Source organism: Macaca fascicularis, chromosome 4 (assembly GCF_037993035.2).
Source record: "Macaca fascicularis isolate 582-1 chromosome 4, T2T-MFA8v1.1".
NCBI classification, from domain to species: domain Eukaryota; kingdom Metazoa; phylum Chordata; class Mammalia; order Primates; family Cercopithecidae; genus Macaca; species Macaca fascicularis.
In genome coordinates, this window is record NC_088378.1 from 33,026,316 (window position 1) to 33,053,181 (window position 26,866).

At 37.8% G+C, this 26,866-nt stretch overlaps 1 protein-coding gene across 9 annotated transcripts in view; it reads left to right on the forward strand.

Moving 5' to 3' along the window:
* LAMA2 (laminin subunit alpha 2) overlaps positions 1–26,866 on the forward strand; it is a 611,630-nt gene that overhangs the window by 140,566 nt on the left and 444,198 nt on the right. For all 9 annotated transcript variants that reach the window (XM_065543374.2, XM_065543379.2, XM_065543380.2 and 6 more), the window contains exons 2-3: positions 14,777–14,947; positions 24,924–25,036. In XM_065543374.2, coding sequence (XP_065399446.1) covers positions 14,777–14,947; positions 24,924–25,036 — 284 coding nt within the window. The remainder of the gene's footprint in view (positions 1–14,776; positions 14,948–24,923; positions 25,037–26,866) is intronic.

The following is a 26,866-nucleotide window of genomic DNA, read 5'->3' on the forward strand; positions in this document are numbered from 1 at the left end:
GCTTTGGCTATTTGGGCTCTTTTTTGTTTCCATATTAATTTTAGAATTGTTTATTCTAATTCTGTGAAAAATGACATTGGAAATTTGATAGGGATTGCATTGAATCTGTAGATTCTTTTGGGTGGCATAGTCATTTTAATGATATTGATTCTTTCTATCCATGAGCATGGAATGTTTTTCCACTTGTCCATGTCATTTATGATTTCTTTCATCAGTGTTTTGAAGAAATAATAATCAATTCCTGGTAGAGATCTTTTACCTCCTTGGTTAAATGTATTCCTAGGTATTTCACTTTTACTAGTTATTTTCTTATGTATGTCTAAATTTTAATCACAGCAAATTTATGGTGTAATCCTATCTTAATTAGATGAATGGTGTCCTTTGTTGGGGATTTAATAAAATCTAATACTGCTTAGCTGGACCAAGTGGCTAAGATGACATTTGAGTCCACAGTGGACCTTGTAGCCTTTCTTTTATTTGGGGTGTCTACTACACAGAGAAAACACTGGTATTCTATAAACATGCCTAAGATCCATTGAAGTATGTATGGTTAACTCTGTTGATTTTCTCTTTGGTTAAAATAAAAATACGTAACATTTTCACTGTAATCTGTTTGGAAGGAAGACAGTAAACAATTTTAAAAATTAATTCCACAGAGAAGCATGTACTACTTTTTCTGATTAAAGAAAAAAAGAAGAAGAAAAGAGCCCATAGCAGCTCTGAAGACTCCAAAAATACTGTTTTATTTTGGAAGCTGAAAAGGGCATATCTAACCAACAGTACAAGACAAACTGAAAATCCTATAAACAGGAATAGAATACATGCTCTCTTTGGTTTTGTTTGCTTCTGACTGGATTCAACATTATTCCCCCCCCCCCCCCCGCCCATCTCTTATGCATTGTTGTTTCAGGACAGCTATGATTCAAATTGGGCTGATTTTCCAGATCTATTAAACCCTTCATCTGCATTGTGGATCAAATACATTAACTTGCTGTCTGCAGTGCACAGCGGGAAATCATTCTCTTCCACATTTTGCTTTGTGCCATTTTTGTTTTATACCAATATGCTCTGACACACCCACATAGCTCAGGATTTCAGCAGTCAAGTATCTCCCTTTCTTCCTTGATAGGTCTTAGAACATTTTAAATTGGTGTATTCTCTTTTTTCTTTTAAGTATTGAATCACTTGCAAACATCTCTGCTTGCATGAATATTTTTCAAAATGCTCCATAGACCTAGAAGCTGAAATGGAACGTTAGAATCATTCAAACACAAATTTTGATTTTATTCCTTTGAGAGGTGATAGGTGCTTGGCATGAACTAGCAGGAGAAATATTGTCTACCAAGAGTAAGATGAGAGAGAGAGGAAGAGAGAGAGACAGAGACAGAGAGAAAGAATGAGAATCTGCCATGTATTCTTGTAAACAATATATGATATCTTAGAGGTTATTTTAAAATTAATTTATTGAAGTGAATTGTTTCATTGACTGAATGGCTTTTCCATAGAAAGACTCCAGCTATCATCAGTTATCAGTTACATTATTGGTGGTCTTTACAAACTTGACTATAAATGTTGAGACATTATTTGATAAATACATACACATGTGTGTGTATAAGTATCTATTGGTATCTCTGCATGTTAGTTAAAAATATAATAATATGCCAGATGCAAACAATGAACACAACTACTCCGCAATATTCATTTAGTTTGATATTTAAGCTGATAAAACAAGAAAATATATTTTTAAAATTTTGTGCTAGACTACATTAGAAAGATTTTCTTTAAAGATGTGAGCTTTATAGAGGTCATTTTAAAATGATGATTTATCAAATTTTACACAGTTAAAGATAGTGAAAATAAAGAGCACATTGAAAAATAACTGGCCGGGCGCGGTGGCTCAAGCCTGTAATCCCAGCACTTTGGGAGGCCGAGGCGGGCGGATCACAAGGTCAGGAGATCGAGACCACAGTGAAACCCCGTCTCTACTAAAAATATAAAAAATTAGCCGGGCACGGTGGCGGGCGCCTGTAGTCCTAGCTACTCAGGAGGCTGAGGCAGGAGAATGGCGTGAACCCAGGAGGCGGAGCTTGCAGTGAGCCGAGATCGCGCCACTGCACTCCAGCCTGGGCAACAGCGTGAGACTCCGTCTCAAAAAAAAAAAAAAAAAAAAAAAAAAAAAAAAAAAAAAAAAGAAAAATAACTAGATGGACATTTTCACTGTGAAACAGAATTCCTGAAGTGACACTATGTTCATTTCTGATCATGATCATTGTATAACCATTGAGTCTTTGTATAATTGCTGTGAGTAGTGTCACTACCGTTTTCCCTTCACATTTTTTCTATAGATATTTAAACGAAGCAACTGTATACATATTTATTCATTTTGTCAGTTATAATCAAGTTATTCTCTCTTAATCTTTCTAGCTTCACTCTCTGTGTGTGTCTGTGAGTGTGTACATAACATGTGATATTTATATCCATCTTCCTTCTTGATCACAAGCAACAGAAATCACCAATACTATTTTACTTAAGCTGAAATACATTTGAAATATATCATATAACTTGCAGAATTGATGGGAAAATTTGAAAACCACAGTGAGAAGATGACAGACATCAAGGTCATCCCTAGGTTTTGATACGTGTACAGAATAGTCATTGCTTACTGCTGCCGCCATCACTACTTCCTCTTTCATTCCTCTGATATGACTATCTCTGCCACTATCATTATCTGATTTTCCTTGTCTCTCTAGTCTGTGCTTCACATGCTCAAGAGTCAAATTCCTAGGCCAAAGTCACGTGCACATGCCCTAATTGCTATAGGGTAGGGAGAAAAAAAGTCTCCTCTATTTACGCTTCCTTGGCAGGAGGCAGGACACTGCATACCCTCAATAGTAAACACAATGCCAATTACTCAAGAAAAGAAATGGAGGATGAATGTTGGACAATCAAGAAATGATAAAGATCTGCCACATTTTTCATACAGGTTGGCTTTCTCTTTGAATATTTTCACTTAGCTAGTGTACCAAAACAGTTCTACATTTCCACCAAATTAAGGGTCTGATAGTTTAATGGCCTTCATTTGCCATAATTTTCTCAAGAAAGATTATACAGTGCATGTACTTATTCTCATTCAGCAAATTTAAATTTGAGTGGCAATATATTCCAGCTAGTGTTATCCATGCCCTCAGTAATTTTACAGACTAGAGAGCCACTGTAAAAAATATTAAAGTTACAGTATGGTGAGGGTTCTACTAAATATCAACTAAGTAGTATATGGACACCGAGAAAGAAACAGAAAATTCTGTGGGGCAAAGTCAGAAAACATTTTCACAGAGCAGGGAATATTTGAGCTAGGTCATGAAAGATGACCATGCAACAAAAAAGGAGAACATTCTTTGTTGAAGAGACAAGATAATGTCATCACAAAGCATTTTCAAAATGCCTGCTATATTTGTAAATAGGAAGATATCAGTTAACTAGATGTATAAGAATTCATGAAGGAGGATAGCAACAGATGAGTTCAGACAGGTAGAAAGGGGGCCTGATTATAAATGCTGAGATCACCAAGGAGTTTGTGTACTTCACTACAGGTGATAGGCAACTCACAAGTCTTTAAACAAGGAAGTGAGTTTTGGGGAAGATAACTTCAACAATGGGGAAGATTAATGCGAGTGGAGTCATGCAGGAAGACTGGGAAGGACAGTGGTGTGCAACCTTTGTGACGCCAGGGACCAGTTTTGTGGCAGACAATTTTTCCATTGACAGGGATAGGGGCAGATGGTTTCAGGATGAAACTGTTTTTTTGTTTTGTTTTGTTTTGTTTTGTTTTTTTGAGACGGAATCTCGCTCTGTCGCCCAGGCTGGAGTGCAGTGGCCGGATCTCAGCTCACTGCAAGCTCCGCCTCCCGGTTTCACGCCAGTCTCCTGCCTCAGCCTCCCGAGGAGCTGGGACTACAGGCGCCCGTCATCAGGCACTAGATTCTTATAAGTAGCTCGTAACCTAGATCCCTCGCATGCACAGTTCACAATACAGTTCATGCTCCTGTGAGAGTCTAATGCTGTTGTTTATTTGACAGGAGGCAGAGCTCAGATAGTAATGCTTGTTTGCCAGCCACTCACCTCCTGCTGTGCGGCCCTGTTCCTAACAGGCCACAGGCTGGTACTGGTCCACAGCCTGGGGGCTGGGGACCCCGGGTTAGGATGCTACTATAATAAATGTAAGGTAAGGTTAGGATATCTGAATATAAACGTTGATGTGTGTGTGGTAGGGGAGTGGTGTGTGTAGCTGAATTTGAGGTAGAGACAAAAAGTAATTAAACTGGAAGCAGAAATCTTAGAATGGGGAAAAGTAAGACATTCACAAAGTATCTTTCAATATTTTCTGGTTTCTGTGGAGTCACATTTTATTAATGCTGGTTGATGTTTATCTACCTAGAAAGAATGACAGAAATTTCAGGAACAAAGATGACTGTGAATTAGGTACCAATATTTTTGTGGACAGTCTTCATGAAGTCAGCCAATAATGGAGATGAGTATGTGGAAAGGGTGCATTATTTGGACTTTTCGAAAAGAAGTTATTGGGCAAGCATGATGGCTCATGCCTGTAATCTCAACAGTTTAGAAGGTCGAAGTGGGAGGATCACTTGAGGCCAGGAGTTTGAGATCAACTTGGGCAACAGAGCAAGATCCATCTTTACAATAATTTTTTCAAAAAATAGAAATTAGCTGGATATGATGACTTTCACCTGTAGTTCTAGCTACTCCGGATGCTCAGGCAAGAGGATCACTTGAGCCTAGGAGGTAGAGGCTTCAGTGAGTCATGATCATGCCACTGCACTCCAGCCTGGGCAACAAAGTGAGATCCTGTCTTAAAAAAATTAAACAAATGAAAAGAAATGAAGCTATTGAATGACAATGAAAGAAACTGATTTGTAAGTGGCCTTCAGGAAGCAGAAGGAGGCTACTGTCTTTCCCCAGTGATTTTATGAATCCACTGAGGAGATCTGCAGAATTGGTGTCACTGCCAGAGGAAACCAATGCTTCACTTGCAAAGAGGAGTACTTTCTTAAAATTGAGAAATTTGGAAATATATCATAGAACTTGTAAAGCTATGATGAAAGTTGGCCCATGAGTGTGTTTATAGAAGGTAGAACTAGATGGCATAAGACTCAGGAGGTGATAAATGTTTTGGTTTAGAGTAGGAAGGAGAGTGAAACACAGTAGATCTTTAACAATAAAATTTTCACTCATTTGGAATTTTGGAAACTGTGTTTGAAAACCAGCTGTGCCATTTAAATTCTGGGCATTTGTTTCTTCATTTGTAAAATTCAAGTTTGAACTAGGCTTCTTTGAACTAAATTCTTCTTGCCACCAGACAACATCCTTCTTCTTCATCACCTAGAGGAACATTGCCTGCCTGAAGCCTAAGGAAGTAGCCTTCCCTATGCCACACAGCAGACCCCTTAATGGTTCAGTGAATTTCTCATTGACTTGTACAGTGCTTCAAAAGAAAACACTTATGCATCAGACATGATTCTAAGTCCAAGTTCTTCATTTATATGAGATTAAAGAACTGGAAAACTGTACAAGAGAAATAGTCACCTGCTGATTGCAGGCCTGTGGGTTTCTTGGAAAAACTCAGCAATTTTGCTCATCCAGGACTATCTTTTTGCCTGGTTCCTCTGATTCTGAAGGAAGTTGAAAAGATAGTTTTCCTTTGCTGTATCCAACATCCTTTTCTACAGTTGATTTAAGAAATGCCAATCTAACTTTTTATTGATATTGATATTGAAAATACATAAAATCCAATGAATGAGATAAATCTTACATATGTGTCATATTTCTATAGATTTTTTTTGACCAATATTTTATTTTGAAAATTTTCATGCACATGGTAAGGTTGAAAGAATCATACAGTGAACACTACGTACTCAAAATATAGATTCTAAAATTAGGCCAAGTATAGTGGCTCATGCCTGTGATCCCAGGGATTAGGGAGGCTGAGGTGGGAGAATTGCCTGAGGGCAGGAGTTTGAGACCAGCACAGGCAACATAGTGAGACCATGTCTCTACCAAAAAAAAAAAAAAAAGTGAGCCTAGCACGGTGCTGCATGCCTGTAGTTATAGCTACTCAGGAAGCTGAGGCAGGAAGATTGCTTGAGCTCGGGAGTTCAAGGTTACAGTGAAGTATTATAATCATGCCATTCCACTCCAGCCTAGGCAACAGAATGAGACCCTGTCTCAAAAAAATAATAATAGTTAATGCCAGGTGCGGTGACTCATGCCTGTAATCCTAACACTTTAGGAGGCTGAGGCAGGCGAATCAGTTGAAGTCAGGCCAATATGGCAAAACCCCGTCTCTACTAAAAATACAAAAAATAGCTGGGTGTGGTGGCAGGTGCCTGCAATACCAGCTACTCAGGAGGCTGAGGCAGGAGAATCACTTGAACCTGAGAGGCGGAGGTTGCAGTGAGTTGAGATGGTACAGCTGCACTCCAGCCTGGGTGTCAGAGCAAGACTCTATGTCAATAATAATAATAATAACAATAATAATGATAAATTAACATGTGGCTATATTTGCTTTATCACATATCTATCCATCTGAACATATCTACCCATAAATCCATTTTATCTTTTAATATACTGCAAACCTCATTCCTATACACATGATCATGAATATCGTTAACTGGAGTTAAATACTGCTATATTTCTTTTCAAGCTCAAATTTATCTACATTGAAATGCATAAATTATCACCCAGTATAACATTCACTCACTGAATGTAATATTTAATTAACAAATACATACACCATTGTAATACAAACTGCTATCAAGAATATTATCATCATCCCAGAAATTTTCTTTATGCCCCTTCCCAGTCAGACTCTGCCCCCAAGCCCCCAAAGGCAACCATTTTTCCCGTTTTATTTTCCCAAAAGATTAGGTATGTTTAAAAAGATCATATAAATGAATAGTAGAGTATCCACTCTTTGGTGTAAACTTCTATTATGTGGCATAATCCTTTTTGGAGTCATCAGCGTTGTTGCGTGTGTCAGTAATTTGTTCCATTTTTATGTTGAATAGTATTTCCTTGTTTAAATACACCACGGTTTTTGTATCATTTCTCCCATTTCATGGAAACCTAAGGTGTTTCCAGGTTTGGTTATTATGATAAAAACTTCTATGAACATTTTTGTTTAGGTCTTTTTATGGACATGTAGTGTCGTTTATCTTGGATATGTACCTAACAGGGGAAAATGTGAAGGACTTTTGTATTTATTAAAAACTACCTGTTTTCTAAAATGGTTATGCTAATTTACATTCCCAATAGCAATGCAGCAGACTTTCAGTTGTTTCACAAACTTTTTAATATTTGGTGTTGTCAATCTCTTTAATATAATGCCATTTAATCTAAAACATGAGAACTTTGCCAATATATAGGTCCAGTTACCGTGATCTCTCACCCACCATTTCTTCATTATAGTTGTCATATATATTCTATTTACAAACATAGGCAATGATGTGATTTTTGCCTTAAATATTAATATGCATTTAAAAGAATTTAAGAGGGAAAAAGTCTATTGACTTCAAGTGTACTTATGCTTTCTTTTATCATCTCCAATTTTCTATTAATCACATATAGTGGATTTTTTTTAATTCTAGATACTGTGTTACATTTTTCAGTTACAGAATTTATATTCAATGTATTTTGTTGTTACTATTTCTTTTTTGGTACAATAATTTTGTGCATGTGTGTGTGTCCTTGAGTATAGTTTAAAAGCTGCTTGAAGATGCTTGTTTGCTTATTCCAACATCTGGTTGATCTCAGTACAGTCTCCATTGATTGCTTTTTCTCATAAGTATGAATTACTTTGTACTGTTTCCATATATGTCTAGGTTTTTTGTTGTTGTTGTTGTTGTTGTTTTTGTTTTTGCTTTTGTTTTTTATTGCAACCTGGATGTCATGAATAGTATATTGTAGAAACTCTGGGTTTTTTTATGTTCCTCTGAAGAGCACTCACTCATTCTTTTTTGTTCTTGCATCAGTTGGTTAACTTGACTGGGCCCAAATTTTTTCTTTCCTGTAGAGTGCAGGACCTAAAATCTCTGTTCAGTTTTTCAGTCTTAGTTGGGCTACTTGGAATCTGCCTAGGGCATGTGTAGGTATGGCATCATTGAGCAATTTGGACAGTTTATGCACAGATTGAGGCTCCCTTTCTGTGGCCCTCTCTTTACAGCCGCTGTGGCTATTTTTAGTTTTGTTGACTAGTTCTTCAAGCCAGTAAAACTGTGGGTTTCTATTTGAGTTTTAGCCATCCAGTGCCTTTTCCTTCTAAGTAATCATAGCCCTCCTGGCTTACCTGTTCTTGGGTGCACTCCAGGTATCTGGTGTTTGCTGTGTGTATATATATATACACATATGTGTGTGTGTGTATATATATATACACACAGGATTTATAGCTGTTATCTATGGAAGCTTTGCTCCGATATACACAGGATTTATAGCTGTTATCTATGGGAGCTTTGCTCCGATAAAAGCTACTTCACAATTATTAAAAATAGAACCTCCATAAGTAGATTTTAAAATGCTTCTGCCATTTGAAACCAAAAAGTGGGATTTTGAGAATGTAGATCATCAAAATCATGCCAACATGTATGAACATACTACATTATTTGAGAAAGCAAATACAGTATAAACACATCCAAACAAAAACGTGGAAATTTGGTGATTTTTTCCAAATGTTTGCCGTATTGTAGCAGAATTTCAATTTTTCACATGATATACACTTAGCCTTTTTCTAGATATTCTGTTACCACATATATATATATATATACACTATAGAACAGAATATATTACTCTATATATTATATGAATAGTCTAATCTCTTTTTTTTTTTTTTTTTTTGAGACGGAGTCTCACGCTGTTGCCCAGGCTGGAGAGCAGTGGCGCGATCTCGGCTCACTGCAAGCTCCGCCTCCCGGGTTCCCGCCATTCTCCTGCCTCAGCCTCCTGAGTAGCTGGGACTACAGGCGCCCGCCACCGCGCCCGGCTAATTTTTTGTATTTTTAGTAGAGACGGGGTTTCACTGTGGTCTCGATCTCCTGACCTTGTGATCCGCCCGCCTCGGCCTCCCAAAGTGCTGGGATTACAGGCTTGAATAGTCTAATCTCTAATAAAATATATAGTATAAACAGAATATTGTTTGATTTTTTGTTCAGATATTGTTCCTTATAACCAGAACTCCAACTAATTTAGTCTAGTGCTATGCAGAAAAAAAATGTCAATCATAGTTGTATGGATAATGATCACTGGCTTTTATGTCATTAACATTACAGGACCTTAAATTGAGTTAAGAAGCTGTAAGTCAATACTCTCTAAAGGTTCATCAGTTATTTATAGTTCATTTACACTCCTAATGTTTACATAATCTTAACCAAGTAACACATATTGAATATGGAAATAAATATTGCCCTGGCGCTTTTGAATGGGAATAAGTAGGCACAGCATAATAAATTTAACATATAATGAAAATGGGTTGCAATCTATAATAAGACATGCTGAAGATTCAATAAAAGCTCAGATATTGATTCATTCTTCAAACTGGTCATTAGCAACTAATTGGAGACCTTCACTGACCAATATGCTTAACTGATTTTTAAAAATAAACAGCAAAATAGCTGATGAAATTTCATAAAGCAACTGTTCCCTGACCATAAAAGAAGGCAATTAAATTTTGCAAAGGTTAATTTTTGAGCGAGGTCAGGAGATCGAGACCATCCTGGCTAACGCGGTGAAACCCCGTCTCTACTAAAAAATAACAAAAAACTAGCCGGGCTAGGTGGTGGGCGCCTGTAGTCCCAGCTACTTGGGAGGCTGAGGCAGGAGAATGGTGTAAACCCGGGAGGCAGAGCTTGCAGTGAGCTGAGATCCGGCCACTGCACTCCAGCCTGGGCGACAGCGCGAGACTCCGTCTCGAAAGAAAAAAAAAAAGAGCACATAATCAACAACTGTAATAGAAACAAATCAAAGACAAGAATTGAAAGATCCTAAATGTAAATTTTATTAGTATCTTTAGTTTTATGGTTAGAAAACTCTATGAAGCAATGATGGATTGGTAAGGAATAAGTTACTTATTTTATTAAAGATTTAAATAAGCTTTGCCAAGGACCAGATTTTGGTTCTACTTTAGGCCCTGACAAGAAGTCTTGTAAGCTTTTTAAAGAGCTCTCTTGAAATCATAGTTATCAGTCTTACTAATTCATAACTTTGTACGTATCGTTTATCTTCTCTGAGCTGCACTTCCTTCATTTATAAAGTGGAATTAATAAAATTTATACAATGGGTTATATGGGAATTAAATAATATGAAGAGTATAGAATAGCTTCAGAACCAATGTTTCTTCTACTCTATAATCCCTTTGTAGCTGTATGATTTTGCTCTCTTTAATTATTTAATTATGTGGGATAATTGGCGTATAATCCAATTCTATATTTTCTGAACATACAACATGAAGAAAATAATTTTTCTCTGGTCTGTTCTCTTCCTCCTATGATTGCTCAGGCCTGGGAAAGTACAGGTCTTGCCTGCTCCAATCAGGTCTTTCAAGGCTCACCAAAGCAGGGCACAGGGAATCTTACCCATACCTGCAAAACAGGACTGAGGCCATGGTCAGGGTCAAAACTAGTCAGTGCTGAGGGAGGAGGCAAAAATGCAAGAGAAAAACTGACAATGCCGTGGTGAAGTTTTAGAAATGTTAGCACCTGCCTGTGATGACTTTTGTGTAAGTACGCTGGCTGTCTTTGAAGGGGGCAGATGGAGCTAGACTACTTAAACTCATCATATAAGCCAGCAAGAGAAGTATAATTTTACAGATTCCCAGCATGTCTCTTCGTTCTTACTACCTATTTTTCTATACTGTAAATTAAATTTTAAAGAACTGGAGAAAAATCCACTAAAACAAATTACTAACAGTGACAAATAAGCAGTGGTTTATGTTAATATGTAAGTGCACCATTGTATTAGTTCATTCTCATGCTGCTAATAAAGACACACCTGAGACTGGAGAATTTATAGAGAAAAATAGATTTAATAGACTCACATTTCCACATGGCTGGGGAGGCCTCACAGTCATGGTGGAAGGCAGAGAAGTAGCAAAGGCAGGTCTTCTTACATGGTGGCAGGCAAGAGAGCATGTGCAGGGGCACGGCCCTTTATAAAATTGCCAGATATCATGAGACTTATTTACTAGCACGAGAACAGCATGAGAAAACCCTGCCCCCATGATTCAAATATCTCCCATCGTGTCCCTCCCACAACACATGGGGATTATGGAAACTACAATTCAAGATGAGATTTGGGTAGGGACACAGCCAAACCATATCAACCATTATGTATATTCAGTGTGTAACCTATCTGTATCTGTATATATATCCACATCTATATACAGAAAATTACATAATCTTGTATGTTGAACAATTACAGATTCAAGTACTCTGACTCACTCATCATTCACATAAGCTTTCAGCATAGAGACCATACTCATATGCCATTCCCTCTGCCTGATACGTTTGGTTTTACTTGCTCCATTTTCCCTAACAGATAAACTTCTATTTCTCCTTGAAAATGGAGCTCCAGATTACTTCCCGATAAGCCCATCTTAGTCATAGTTTTATTCTCAGATCCTTTACTGTCTGGCATGATATGTGCTCAAAACATATTTGATGAAAGAATAGTTGTACAATTAAATGCAAAATGGTGATGAATGACAAAAGAGACAGATATACAGACAAACTTTATTTATTTAATCATATATCATTTATTTACCTAGAAAATAAAATGTCTAAGATAGATAACAGCATGGAGACCATCTAATTATTTTTAAATTAGATGGTCTGATAAACTTCACAAAATTGTTAACCTGATAAACTTCACAAAATTGTTAGGCAGTTTTCACTAAGCCTCATATCATGGAAAAGATAAAAAGAAAAAAGGTAAAAACTTTTATATGATACTCTACTTTTTATAAAACATTACATTTTCTAATGAAATAAATAATACTTTATGAATGTTTAATATTTCTGTAACCAAAGATTACATAAGCTTTCCTTACATCACATTGACAGAATGTTTCATTTTGTTGGTGCCAGAGAGCACAGAGATGAGGGGGGAGTAAATTTATCAGGAATAATAAATGAGATAGTGATTAAGTGAAAAAGTAGGTACCATTGGCAAATCAGGAAAAATTAGCAACCTCAACTTTTAGCTGGAGAAAAACACAAGGCAGGAGGCCAAATGAGAGCTGGGGGACACTATTTTGGAGGAGCAGAATCAAGGGATTTGAAAGATGTATGTATGGGGAGGGAGAAAAGAAAGAACAGATAGTTTGGGTGCAGCTCTTTGGGAGATCTTAAGCATGACTGAGACAAGAACTGAGCTGTCACTTGATCTTTTGAATTCATTTTCCTGTGGAATTTTTTACAGTGATTACCATAAAGATTTAAACTATTTATAATTGCCATTTTTACTGTACTATTATCTTTAAAGAAATCGTAATAATCAATACATACAAGTCTAATGATCAAATATTATAAAAATTTTCCTAATTTACTTTCTTTTTTAATTTTTTATTTCTTTCAATTCCAAGGCCAACCAGGTCTGCAAGGTAGCACTAGATCTATGTTGGTTTCATACAACATTATAGATGCCGTTCAGTGGAGTGATTAAGAGGATAGACTCTGGAGCCAGATTGCTTTGGTTCAAATCATAGCTCTGCTACTTGCTAGCTGTAATCATGCGCGAGTTACCTAACACCTCTGTACCTTCTTAATAAAATAGAGATAATAGTGGTATGAAGCTCATGTGGATGTTTCATGTAGCAAATCAGTTCATGCAGAAAAATAATGTACGAACAGTGTCTGACAATAGTGCCTGGCACATTGCAAACATTCAACGATGCTGGCTATTATGATTATAATTATTATTATTATATGCAGATGATATAGACAAACATTTATGAGTCCAATATTTATAATCTAATTATTCATTTATTTTACAAATACGTTGAGTGCCTACTCTGTCCCTACTATGTGCCAAGCTTTGAGGATAAGGCAGAAAACACAAATTCAAGATCTAGGGATCTCAGTAAAATATCAAGTCATGAGATTTAGTCAGGAAAGTTATTTCTCCTTCCTTCCTTCCTTTCTTCCTTCCTTCCTTCCTTCCTTCCTTCCTTCCTTCCTTCCTTCCTTCCTTCCTTCCTTCCTTTCTTTCTTTCTTTCTTTCTTTCTTTCTTTCTTTCTTTCTTTTCTTTCTTTCTTTCTTTCTCTTTCTTTCTTTCTTTCTCCTTCCTTCCTTCCTTCCTTCCTTCCTTCCTTCCTTCCTTCCTTCCTTCCTTCCTTCCTTCCTTCCTTCCTTCCCTTTCTTCCCTTCCTTCCCTTCCTTCCTCCCTTCCTTCTCTTTCTCTCTCTCTCTCTCTCTTTCTGTTTTTCTTGACAGAGTCTTCCTCTGTCTCCCAGTCTGGAGTGCAGTGATGTGATCTCAGCTCACTGCAACCTCCATCTCCGGGGCTCAAGCAATTCTCCTGCCTCAACTTTCTGAGTAGCTGGGATTACAGGCGCCCACCACCATGCCCTGCTAATTTTTGTACTTTTAGTAGAGACAGGGTTTCACCATGTTGGCCAGGCTGGTCTTGAACTCCTGACCTCAAGTGATCCACCCACCTCAGCCTCCCAAAGTGCTGGGATTACAGGCATGAGTCACCATGCCCGGCGAGGAATGACTTTCTATCAGAAGTTGAATTGATATTGACCTACTTGGCACATATATAGAGCGGAAACAACCTAGACGGTCAGCATTTTTTTCTCCATAAATAGAGTCAAATTATCTGTAATCTCAAATGTACCTTCTCCAAGAACAGATTTTTCAGTTAAAGAGTGGCTTTTGATGAGTGTCTTTGCTATACTGTTATTGAAAAAGGGTCTATAATATGCAAATGCATATATATGCATGTATGAAGCACAATTGACATCAAGTTACAGGAAGAAAAGAGACTGAATTTGGTTCTCAGAGGGAATAAAAAAATCTCCCCAGCCCTACACTTAGATGGACCTCTGAGATTGCATCTACGAAAGTCAAAAACTTCTATTATATCTAAGACATAATTACTGGTGTATGATCATGGACTACTATAATGGCTTGTTTCTGGCAATATACTGCTTTATAATATTGCTGGATAGCATGGAAAGCAGTAAAAAATGGTTTTCCAAAATAAACATTCTCTATCTTCTCTAGTCTGGGGGATAAAGAAGTTTTAATAATTATTTACACCAAAGGATAATTGGAGCATGAAATGACCATAAAAAAATTTGCATAGTTGTGAAGAAACATTAGCATGCAATTATGTCTTAATACTAGATATAAAATATATGAAATGGAAGATGGAAGATTTAGTGAGATCTTTTACCAATAACTTCAACAGAAGATTTGTTTTCTAAAATGTGTCCTAGAGACAGGACCTTCTTTCTAGGTAAATAATAGAGATGAAAAATTAAAAAGAGCCTTAAAATCCATACTTAAGACCCAGAAAGAAAAATAATATTCTTTTGATAACACATAGTATTTATGTAGTATACTGAATTGTCAGGTATTTATCATTAATTATCTCATGTTGAGTTACTTTAATGCTCTGAAAAATATTTTATCTCAATTGCTTTTAAAATGCATCAAAATCATAACTTTGTTTCTGGTCTACACACCTTCATTTGTCCGTCTTTTTCAGGTTTATTCCCTGCTGTCCTGAATCTTGCGTCTAATGCTCTTATCACAACCAATGCAACATGTGGAGAAAAGGGACCTGAAATGTACTGCAAATTGGTGGAACATGTCCCTGGGCAGCCTGTGAGGAATCCCCAGTGTCGAATCTGCAATCAAAACAGCAGCAATCCAAACCGTATGTATTTTAGTGTGTATTTGTGTGGCAGTGGGTAGGATCTATAATTGTGAGATGTTGAGGCCAAGTTGCATTAAATTCAAGGGTTTGTAATCCTAAGAATTCCTAGAATTCTTTTTTCCACTAAGAGCTTCTTCCTGGCCCCTCTCTGTCATTCAGCAAACATTATCAGACTTCCTTCTATGTACTAAATACGGTGATTGGAGATGATTCGCCAGCTGAAGGCCTGGGGCAGTCATTGGGTTTACTAACTCCAGATACCAGAGTGGTTTCTGAGGACGTGGTTATTAACTCAGGCTATCGTCATTCATTGGTAACCTATGTGCCAGGTATTATACCTGAGATCCAGGAGGCATAAGGTAGGGTATGGTCTTTGAGCTACTGATACATAGTGTGGTAAGTACAAAGGAAAGAATGAGCACGGGGTACTGCAGAATAAAGAGGATGGCCACAAAGTCAGTCTTGGTGTAAGTAAAGGCTTGCTAGAAGGAGTGATATCCAAGCTGATAACCAAGGACATGAGATAAACAAGGGTATGAGATAAACAGGTAAAGAGGTGAGGGAGGGGAAGAGGAGAAGTCATGCCAGGAAGAGAAATCAGAATTAGAGAGAAAATCCTAGTAACTCAGGGAGCTACAAGTAGTAGACTAGAACTGAAAGTGCCAAAGGGCAGAGAGTAGAGATGAGACTAGAGCAGAAGGCTGGAGCGGGATTATGAAGGCATTTAACACCACAGGAGAGGTGATTTAGGGAGAGGCACCATGCGAAGCCCTCTTTCCGGCCTCTATGAACCACAATGATACCTCAGACTTATTGATGTATTTATTCAACAGGCCTTTGAATGCCTCCTATTAGCAATGCATTATATTGGCGCATAATGTTAAATTACACATAACCCCTGATTCAGAAGACCTAGAGGGGAAATAGAGGCAAAAGAAAAGTAAATTTGGTGATAAAGGAACACGAATGCTCCATGTAGATGCTAAGGTCATCTAAAGATTCCTGATTAAGAAATCTTTATGTATCTCTATCTTTATCTGTATCTATCTTTCTGACATGCCTTCTTCTCTTCTCCTCCCTTACCTCTCTCTCTCTGTGTATATATATATATAAATATAATATGCATAAAATAATATAGAAGGTGGCTATATACTTATATGTAATCTACATAAAGGTAAATATGTATCTTATTTATATTATTTTTATTTATATTATTTTTAATAAACAGATATATTATTTTGTTTTTAATTTGTTTTTGAGGCAGAATCTCACTCTGTGACCCAGGCTGGAGTGCAGTGGTGCGATCTCAGCTCACTGCAACCGCCACCTCCTGGGTTCAAGTGATTCTCCTGCCTCAGCCTCCTGAGGAGCTAGGATTACAGGCATGTGACACCATGCCTGGCTTTTTTTTTGTATTTTAAGTAGAGATGGGGTTTTGCCATGTTGGCCAGGCTGGTCTCAAACTCCTGACCTCAAGTGATCCACCCACCTGAGCATCCCAATAGATATATTTTTTGTTAATATTATTTTATATATAATATATAAAAAGGTAGATACATATATATATATGTAGAGAGAGTGAGAAAGGAGGTTAATAAAGTGAATACTTAATGTCAAGTGAGGTGAACTATGATGTGAGTAAAGCTTCACAGTTATATTATTTTAAAATTTACTCAGTATTTCTTCTTCTTCTCTCTTTTTTTTTTTTTTTGGAGACGGAGTCTTGCTCTGCCACCCAGGCTGGAGTGCAGTGGCGTGATCTGGGCTCACTGCAAGACCCGCCTCCCGGGTTCACACCATTCTCCTGCCTCAGCCTCCCCAGCAGCTAGGACTACAGGCACCTGCCATCACGCCCGGCTAATTTTTTTTTATTTTTTTTATTTTTAGTAGAGACACAGTTTCACCGTGTTAGCCAAGATGGTCTCGATCTCCTGACCTCGTGATCCGCCCGCCTCGGCCTCCCAAAGTGCTGGGATTACAGGTGTGAGCCACCGCGCCCGGCCTCTTCTCTTTTTTAATAGAACTTATTTTTAGAGCAGTTTGAGATTCACACCAAAATTTAAAATACAGAAATTCCCCATATATCCCCCGCCCCAACACATGTGTGAACTTCTCCATTACCAATATCCCCCTCCAGGGTGCTACATTTGTTACAGTCCATGAACCTACATTGACAACAGCATCACCAAGTTCATAGACTGCATTAGGGTTTACTCTTGGTGTTCTACATTTTATGGGTTTGGACAAACTTATAATGATATATATCTACCGGCCGGGCGCGGTGGCTCAAGCCTGTAATCCTAGCACTTTGGGAGGCCGAGACGGACGGATCATGAGGTCGGGAGATTGAGACCATCCTGGCTAACACGGTGAAACCCCGTCTCTACTAAAAATACAAAAAAGCACTTTAGGAGGCCGAGACGGGCGTATCACGAGGTCAGGAGATCGAGGCCATCCTGGCTAACACGGTGAAACCCCGTCTCTACTAAAAAATACAAAAAACTAGCCGGGCGCGGTGGCGGGCGCCTGTTGTCCCAGCTACTCGGGTGACTGAGGCAGGAGAATGGCGTGAACCCGGGAGGAGGAGCTTGCAGTGAGCTGAGATCGTGCCACTGCACTCCAGCCTGGGTGACAGAGCAAGACTCCGTCTCAAAAAAAAAAAAAAAATACAAAAAAATACAAAAAAACTAGCCGGGCGAGGTGGCGGGCGCCTGTAGTCCTGTAGTCCCAGCTACTCCGGAGGCTGAGGCAGGAGAATGGCGTGAACCCGGGAGGCGGAGCTTGCAGTGAGCTGAGATCCGGCCACTGCACTCCAGCCTGAGTGATACAGCAAGACTCCGTCTCAAAAAAAAAAAAAAAAAAAGATATATATCTACCATGAGAGTATCACACAAAGTAGTTTCATTGCTCTTTTTTTTTATTATTATAAAACGTATGAGAGCTTTTTCTCACAATTTACATTTTTTATCCCAAAAAGAAAAGTGAAAGGCATTGTGCCTTTTTTCTTGGAGCTGGTTAAAGAGAGGCATGCATAGTTCCCTCATTATATAATTTAGGAATGCAGAAAACATTACTATATTTGAGCAATTGAGACATGTGATTAAAATTAGTGGTCATATATATCACAGAATATTAGAAAACATGTTAAGACACCAAAGAAGGCAACCACCAGAAACCTTTCCTATTAATGATTCTGATTCATTTCCTTCTTTTTTTTTTTTTTTTTTTTTTTTTTTGGTTTTGTTTTGTTTTGAGATGGAGTTTTGCTCTTGTTGCCCAGGCTGGAGTGCAATGGCACGACCTCGGCTCACCGCAACCTCCGGCTCCCGGGTTCAAGAGATTCTCCTGCCTCAGCCTCCTCAGAAACTGGGATTACAGGCATGCACCACCATGCCCGGCTAATTTTGTATTTTTAGTAGAGATGAGGTTTCTCCATGTTGGTTAGGCTGGTCCCGAACTCCGGACCTCAGTTGATCTACCTGCCTCGGCCTCCCAAAGTGCTGGGATTACAGGTATGAGCCACTGTGCCCGGCCGACTCTGGTGAATTTCTGGGATGTAAGTTGTTATGGTATGGGTGTAGGAGTGGGTAGTATCATTGTATACCCATGTATTTGCTAGCTCTTGTATAGAATGTCAGAGGAAAGGACCTATGTCAGAGCCCTTTGCTTTTATGTAAAAGCCAAGGGAGTTCAGGTAAATGGAGTCAAGGAAGGCAATAAAGGGAAATAGATTTCAAGGAAAAAAATCAGGAAAATGAGGCATTAGGTATGTGATGAAGGAAAGAATTTTCAGGAAGAAAAAGTAACAGTTTTAAATGCTTCCAAGATAATTGAGTAAGAAAAGCATGAAATAGGTTTCCCTTGCTTTTGACAACATGGCCATCCATTGATCACCTTTCTAAAGTACTTAGCAGATTTAAGGTGGCAAGAGGCACACTTAAGAGGTAATAAATGAATGATGAAGAAGAGGGGAATATAGAAATGTTCTCTCAAGTATCCTTGATGTGAAAGAGAATGAAGGACAGAGGAGGTTGTGGAGTTGCAAAGGTTTTCAAAGATAACAGACATTTGAGCTGGTTTAGATGCTTAGGAGGAAGGGCAGGGAAGTTGAAGACCAAGTAGTGGTGGGGATGATGTCTCTCGAGAAGTAAAAACATATGGGTCCTTAAGAATAGTCAAAAACCTTATATTATAAGATACGTACTTTTACCTCACCAAATCAGAAAGAAGGAAGAATGAATAGCAGCACACAGCAGAAAGTATTGGGAGAAATTTCTTATTTGATGATCTTGATTTCTTCATTAAGATGTAAATCTGGGTTACCTGCTGAGGAAAGAAGCAAACATTTAGATTATGAGCCTCTCAGGGGAATAGGAGGGGATCACTGAGCCATAATCGGAATAAAGTGGCAATTCCATATGGAGTAAAATAAAGAATCGAACATGTGGACTGATACTCTTGGAGCAATACAGGGAAAGTAGAATGGAAGGAGAAGATGGCAAGAAAATTTAAGAAAAGGCCAGAAAGTAAATGAATTGATGGATTATTAGTTTCAGGTTCATTAGGCAAGACGTAAAGTCTAATGGAGGGAAACCAACATTGGTTCAGGGACTGGTGGCCTTGAAAATTTCGTGGAGAATGTGAGAAAGCCCAGGGGCATGAACGGAGTTGTGGGGAGGAGGTGCGAGTGTGTAGATGTGTGTCTAGGATGGGCTGTGCAGACAGGGAGGATTAGAGAGATAAAATATGTAAAACCATAAGTGTGTGTATATGTACGCAGGTATATAAATATACTTATATTTATTAAATATTTAATTTGACATGAAATATATGATGTTATATAATATACTTATATAATTATATTAAATAAATTTATATAAATAGTATATGTACATATATAAGTATATTATGTATATATAATAATATATACATATGTGTATATAATATTTACACCAGAAAGGCAAGAAATAAGAAAATATATCCAATCATAAAAATGGGATGGAGGAATGATACAAAGATTGGGGTAGAAAATAATTGGGATCTCCACTCAATTATTTTTATTCTTGGTTGGAAAAATGGATGAGATGCATTTGTCAAATTGAGTCCAAGAGCTATTCTGTCTCTCACCCTCTTGAAAGTTCTACATTCAGAGTATCTTTTATCTCGTGGAAGATATATATATTCAGCCAATACTATCCATGTTTTCACACTGAAACCAAAAATGAATAAATGATTTCAGTAAAGCAAGATGTATATAAGTTATGATTTGTATTTCCCCATTTTTATTTACCTGTAGTGTTTTTTAAACCCGTCACAGTCTGGATTTACTTTACATTATTATTATTACTATTATTGTTGTTATTATTGTTATTATTTGAGATGGAGTCTCTCACTCTGTTGCCCAGGCTGGAGCGCAGTGGTGCGATCTCAGCTCACTGCAACCTCCGCCTCCTAGGTTCAAGTCATTCTCAAGCCTCAGCCTCCTGAGTAGCTGGGACTGCAGGCATGTGTGCCATGGCATCTGGCTAATTTTTTTGTATTTTTATTAGAGATGGGGTTTCACCATGTTGGCGAGGCTGGTCTTGAACTCCCGACCTCATGTGATCTGCCTGCCTTGGCCTCCCAAAGTGCTGGGATTACAGGCGTGAGTCACCATGCCCGGCCTGCATGATTATTTTTAAATGACCAGATTCATTCCACGTTTCCAGATTATGCTTTAGTACTAGAAATTTAGAAAGAATAAAACCCCACAAGAATAAAAATCTAGCAATCAACTGCATGAATATATGTTAATAAAAGTTAGATCAACAGGTGATAAAATTCCACAAATTCAGTGAACTCTGAGAATAAATATGGAAGGTCCGCAGTGAGTTACCCTGCAAAGAAAACGAACCTTGAACTTTCTGACTGTTAATAGACTTTGCTTCCCAATTAAAAACTAGCAGTTTGAAAGGTTTACCTCATCAATGATTCCCTATCCAGTTTTCAGATGCAGTTAGCCCTTGGATTGACTTGCATATTTATCCTTGTTGAGGATGTTATACATTTCTATCTCCTTTTAAATAAGGGAACTATGCCAACAATTCATCAGTATTTGCAAATTAATTATGATTAAACTTTCATAATAGGGATTATGGTTAATTGTTGTTTCATCTCCCAGTCCTCCTTTTCGTGACTAATTCTCTTATCAATTTGACCTGAGGTGGCATATATCAAAATTTCCAATTAGACAACTTCTCTCACAATTACCTAAGAGCCATGAATTTGATTTAGAAATGGGGTTGTACATGTGTGTTTTTCTATCACGTATTAAACCCACAATCTGTAAAAAAGATTTAGGTGGATGTTTGGGAAATGTTTTCTGTGATATTTATTTTTCTTCAGAGGCAGTGCCAACAATATTTCATTTATGGCTTGGATTCCCAATATGCCAATTTCAGCACCCCCTTATGTCACCAGGGTCATTTGTTTGGTATTTAGTTATGCTTCTGGTATTTGCTGTCATCATAGAGACCTGACATCTTCCCTAGCTTCAAAAGAACAATTTAACTAACGCTAACATTTAAATATATTCAGAAATTTTGCTTTTCATTAATGAGACAGGAAGCCTCATCTCTGTGGACTGCTAACATGATGATTTGGTGGAAAATAAAGTCCAGCCAGCTGTTAAGTTGAATTTAAAAATTTACCAATAACAGTGGAATATTTTTGCCCTGTCCTGTACAGTCATATTAAGATTTGCAATATGAATATCCATATCTGGAATAGGACTATCATACCATAAATAGCTCAAAACATAGCCTGTATGTTTTCAGTAAATATTATGGCAGTTTATTATATATCAATTATAAACTAATATATAATACAAATCTTCACAAATCTGAAAATGCCAAATTTAGTGAATATTCAGCTTTTTTATTTTTAAGTGGAGTCTCACTCTGTCACCCAGGCTGGAGTGCAATGGCGTGATCTCGTCTCACTACAATCTCTACCTCCCGGGTTCAAGTGATTTTCCTGTTTCAGCCTCCCAAGTAGCTGGGAATACAGGTGCCTGCCACCACGCCCATGCTAATTTTTTTTTTCCTAAAGATGGGATTTCACTGTGTTGACCAGGCTGGTCTTGAACTCCTGACCTCAGGTGACCTGCCCACCTCAGCCTCCCAAAGTGCTGGGATTACAGGCATGAGGCACTGCACCTGGCCAATATTCAGCTTTTAATAAAATTTTTCTTTTAAAAATGATTTTACTTTCTATCAGATTCCTATTGCATTGAGGACTCAGTTTTGCTTTATTTTTATTGTTTTTTCAAATGTTTTACCAAGTGCAACTTGTCTCTTATTAAGATTTAGAACAGTGTACATTTTGAACAGATATATCATTTATTTTATGTATATGCATAATAATGGTTAGAATGTTCATAGTTATACTGTTCATCAGTAACTCCGTGAATAAAGGGTTCACATCCAAGATGTTTTCACTGGTCCATGGCAAAGTAAGAAAATGAGAACAACTTTCCACATTTTTCATAAAAATAGAAAGGATACAATTTAAATAATTGTACTCCATTTTGATCTTATGGTTTTTAAAAACTGTTGATGGTTTTTAAATGCCCTTTGTTTCATGAAATAATAATGATGCTTTATTAAATGATAGAAGTATATTGGAGGTTATTATTACTTGGAAAAACTAAAAGCTAGAACTCCTATATCAATTTCACAAATCTGTCACACATTTATTTTTAACTTCACATTTTTTTTTTTCTGAAAATTATGAGTCTGGAAACCACTGCTGTGAGCAGAATTTTGTTATTCCTAGATCAGAGATGACACATAGTGTTGAAGTGATTTTTCTGTGGTCAATTATGTACTAAGTGGTGGAGCCAGGAGGAATATCTAGCTACCCGTGTGCCAGCACCTCATGGTCCCCCTCTCTTTCATCACCATTATTATTAGAATACATGGCTAGATTGCAATATTCGGTAGGAAAATTGGGAGTCCATGTTTGTTCCTCATAGCGATGTGATTTGTTCATTATGTGAGGTATTCCTTCCAATTTAAAAAGGATTGTGTTCTAATCTAAAAGGTCATTCATAAGCCACTCATTTGAAACATCTTCCCAGATAATGAGTTTTATGAAATTCTCAAGACTGACACCCCAAAGCATCCTTAATCTATAATAAACACAGGAGCACAGGGAAGCTCACCTCCACTTTGTTTACATTTCTATGGGCAAATGTGCCGACTTTCCAGTGAGATCTGAGGAACTTAAGTGCCCTTACTGTAGCCTTGGGAATAGAAACAGGATCACCAACAACCTCCACTCCTGCCATCTTCACCCACACGTGAGCAAGGCCTGTTTAGAGAGGGAGAAAGAAAAAGACCTTATATTACTTGGAAAATGAGAAGCAAAGATTTTAGACAAGAACCAATGACTGGGAACCAAAATGCAATGAGTGCTTGGCAACCCAGGAGTAATGGCTGCTGTTGTGAGACATGGGAGCTAAAACGGGAGGAGATGAGAAACTGAGCTTTGAGGGTTTTAAGAAGGAAGGGAGCTACAGCAAAGATCACAGGTCTGTGGGGTTGCCACGCCTCCTATTTTCTTTTTCTAATATCCCTTTTGATTTTCACAATTGGTCCTGTTCTCATATGTCTGGCGTGAAAGTAAGGGAAGATCTGTGGTTTTTTGGTAGGATGGAGTTTCATGTGCCATTGTCTCCTTCCTTGCCATTATTGTGAAGATTCCTCCACTAGAGCTAGTGATGATGGCAACAGACAAATGCCAGATGGGAGGTTTGGGTTATCGTTCATATTATTAAATAGCGGTAGAAAATTGGCAAGTTAAAGACTGGCTGCAAAAAGCTTCTGTAAGGGCCAAGGGAGAACTTCCCTTTTGCCCTCTGAAGGTTTTCTGAAAAATCAACTGAAAAAAGTTAGCTTGGTAGGTGAAAGGCATACAAAGTGTATTTTAAAATGCATAGCATGGAATAATCACAGGAGGATGATTACCCAATAACCCCATGGGGGCATAGATGTGGATATACCCTTCTTCACAGGGGAGGGGAGATGGGGAAAATAATGGCAGTTTGGCAAATAGTAAATGATTTTTAGGGGAATTCAAGAACATACAATGGCCTGGGACAAAGTCTGTTGGGCCCACAGAGCAGACAGTGGTTTGTAACAAAAGTTTGTTCAGGTGTGTTGACAAACTTCAGTCCCTCTTCATGTGAAATGAGTTAAATTAATGAAAACTTAGCAAAAGGGCCAGAGGAAACTTTTCTTCTTGGTAAGATCAGACTGTAAGTAGATAAGGGAGTATCAGAGTAAAACTTATTTCAGCATTTGCTGGTCTCCAAGGACCTTTAATTTAAAATAATGAGCATACCAGGATGCTATATTTTCGGGTATTGGTTTCTGAGCCTCAATATCTCATAGAATGAATTTAACAGCGTTTTATATTAAAACCAGATACATATTGGACTCCTCAAGTCTTGATAATAACGAATGTGTCAGAAGGGCAAGTGTTCAAGTATCTTTCAACCACAAGTCAGGATTTCATGTTTCTGTTAACAAAGTTGATGGCATACTAGAGCTGTCTCAAGAGTTAGTTGTTGCTTTTTTGAATGATTGACAGGTCAATTAGATTTTAATATTATATCTTTACACTTAATTTCTGTAGTTACCTTTCAAAGTTGTGCATCTTGGTTGACGGCCAGAGTGCTGACCAGCTCATTCCCCTGCAGCCTAAGCATTTAAACATTTCCTGCTACCTTGTATGACGCTATGAGACAGCTGTCATTGAAGAAATTCTGTTGAAAATCTGAATTACTCTCTTTTTGTATTATTTTCATGTTTATATTCACATGATGATTGTTTTAACAGTTTTATTATTATTATTTTTTACTTTAAAGAAAAAGCTATAAATTAGTTATATGATCTTTTCTTCCTCCTTTCACATGATGCTGCTAACTCAATAGAGAGACACCCGATTACAAATGCTATTGATGGAAAGAACACTTGGTGGCAGAGTCCCAGTATTAAGAATGGAATCGAATACCATTACGTGACAATTACACTGGATTTACAGCAGGTATAGTTCCTCTTTTTTTGTCGTTTCCACTTTTGAAACTGCATTTTACATTTGCTGTTTATTCAGTTAGTGGTTTGTGAGTGAAGGGATACTTTTTCTTATCACTCTCTATTGTTTTCTTGATAAGATGAACAAAGGGTCCTATTCATATGGCATGTTGTTATTTAAAGGTATTTGGCATTTAATTCTAAAGCACAACTCAAATGGAAGCATGTGAAGAGCTTAGAATTGAATTAGGAGCTGACTCTGTTTTAGCTAGCTGGACTTAATGATGAAAATATGGATCAATAAAATTTTACATAACAAAAATATAATAGTATCATTTTTAACTTTTAAAATAATACAGTGCTCCCACTGTGCTGATGGTGTGTGCACTTGAAGGTTCTTGGATAACAAGGCTCTTGAGCAAATTGCCTCTCATTACTGAGAGTTGAGAAAGCTGTGACAGTTGATTTCAAATTAAACTTGGGTGACTAAATGAGGTAACAAGCCTTGTAGTTATACAAAATTGATGCCGGAAGTTGTTCAAGTTTGTCTTGCATAGGCCTGGGTGCCTTCTATGCTTAATTTCTTTCTTCCTTCTCTTCACAATATTCAGGTCAGGCTGAAGTTATTAATCAGGAATCACCAGCACCTCAAATTATTTAGGCTTGCAATTAGGATGGAAAGTGGACAAATGCAACATTCCATCCTATTTGTATTCCTAAATAATGTGCAGGGGTGATGGTCAGGATAGTTAATGACAGACACCATACACTGTAAAGGTCATGGTTTTTATAAGTTGTCTGTGTGGGGAAGCCCCAGCCAGTGGGCTAGATCAGCACAAGACATTTTCCTAATGAAGGCCATTTGCCACCAGCATGAGTACAGTCTCCCTCCTCCAGTGTCTAGGTTCATTTTGGTGAGGGCTGCATATATTCAAGAGCCACAAAAAGCTGGCTGGAACAAACAAACTGGCGGGTTACACGGTAGACCTGCCTTCCACCCATATGGGACTCTTCGGGATATGAGGATCTGGTGGCAGCAGGGGCTCAGTGCTGCAGCTTAAATCACCAACTGGCATGGACTTATTTCTACCCTCACTAGTATACAGCAGCTGAATGTCGGTCCTGAGTTAATAATATTTCTCAGGAAGTCTCAGAACACTATCAGAGAATGGCAAGGTAAGTGACCACACTGATCAATCATGCTTTAGGAAAATTAATCCTGTGCATGAATCCCCTGGAGATCTTAGCCTTAAAATGGACTGCATACCACTCCTGATAAAGACAACTTGATTCTTTATTGGTCACAGGAGTTCTCCCCCTTCATGTGATCATTGAAAGTCTAGTCTCCCAATCAAGAGTGAGTCTGCTGTGCATTGATTCAGGTCATCTCCTGGGACAGGCAATCAATAAATAGTGATGTTTTATTGTTCTGGTTTACTTTCCATTTATTCTTTTAGATTGCACATAGAACAATGGAGTCAATTTTTAATATAATTTGCACAAATCACTTATACTACTCTTTGAGCTCAACAGCAATATTATTTACCTGTTATCAAACATGGCAGCATTTTTCCCCTCCTAATTTACAACTGGATGGTGCAACCACAAGTTTTTACAAAATCATTTCTATCTAACTTGCCTATTTTTATCAATTCAGCAAGTAAAAGAGTTTACCTGAAAGCCTATTTTTCACTGATGTCATTGATATTTTCCTAAATTTGCTTTGCATACTCACTCATCCATTCCCACACAGTATCTTAAAAATTATGTGGATTTGTCTTTCTGTTTTCTCTTCCTCCCATTTAGTTTAATGGAGGTAAGATGAGTAAATATGGCAAGACAT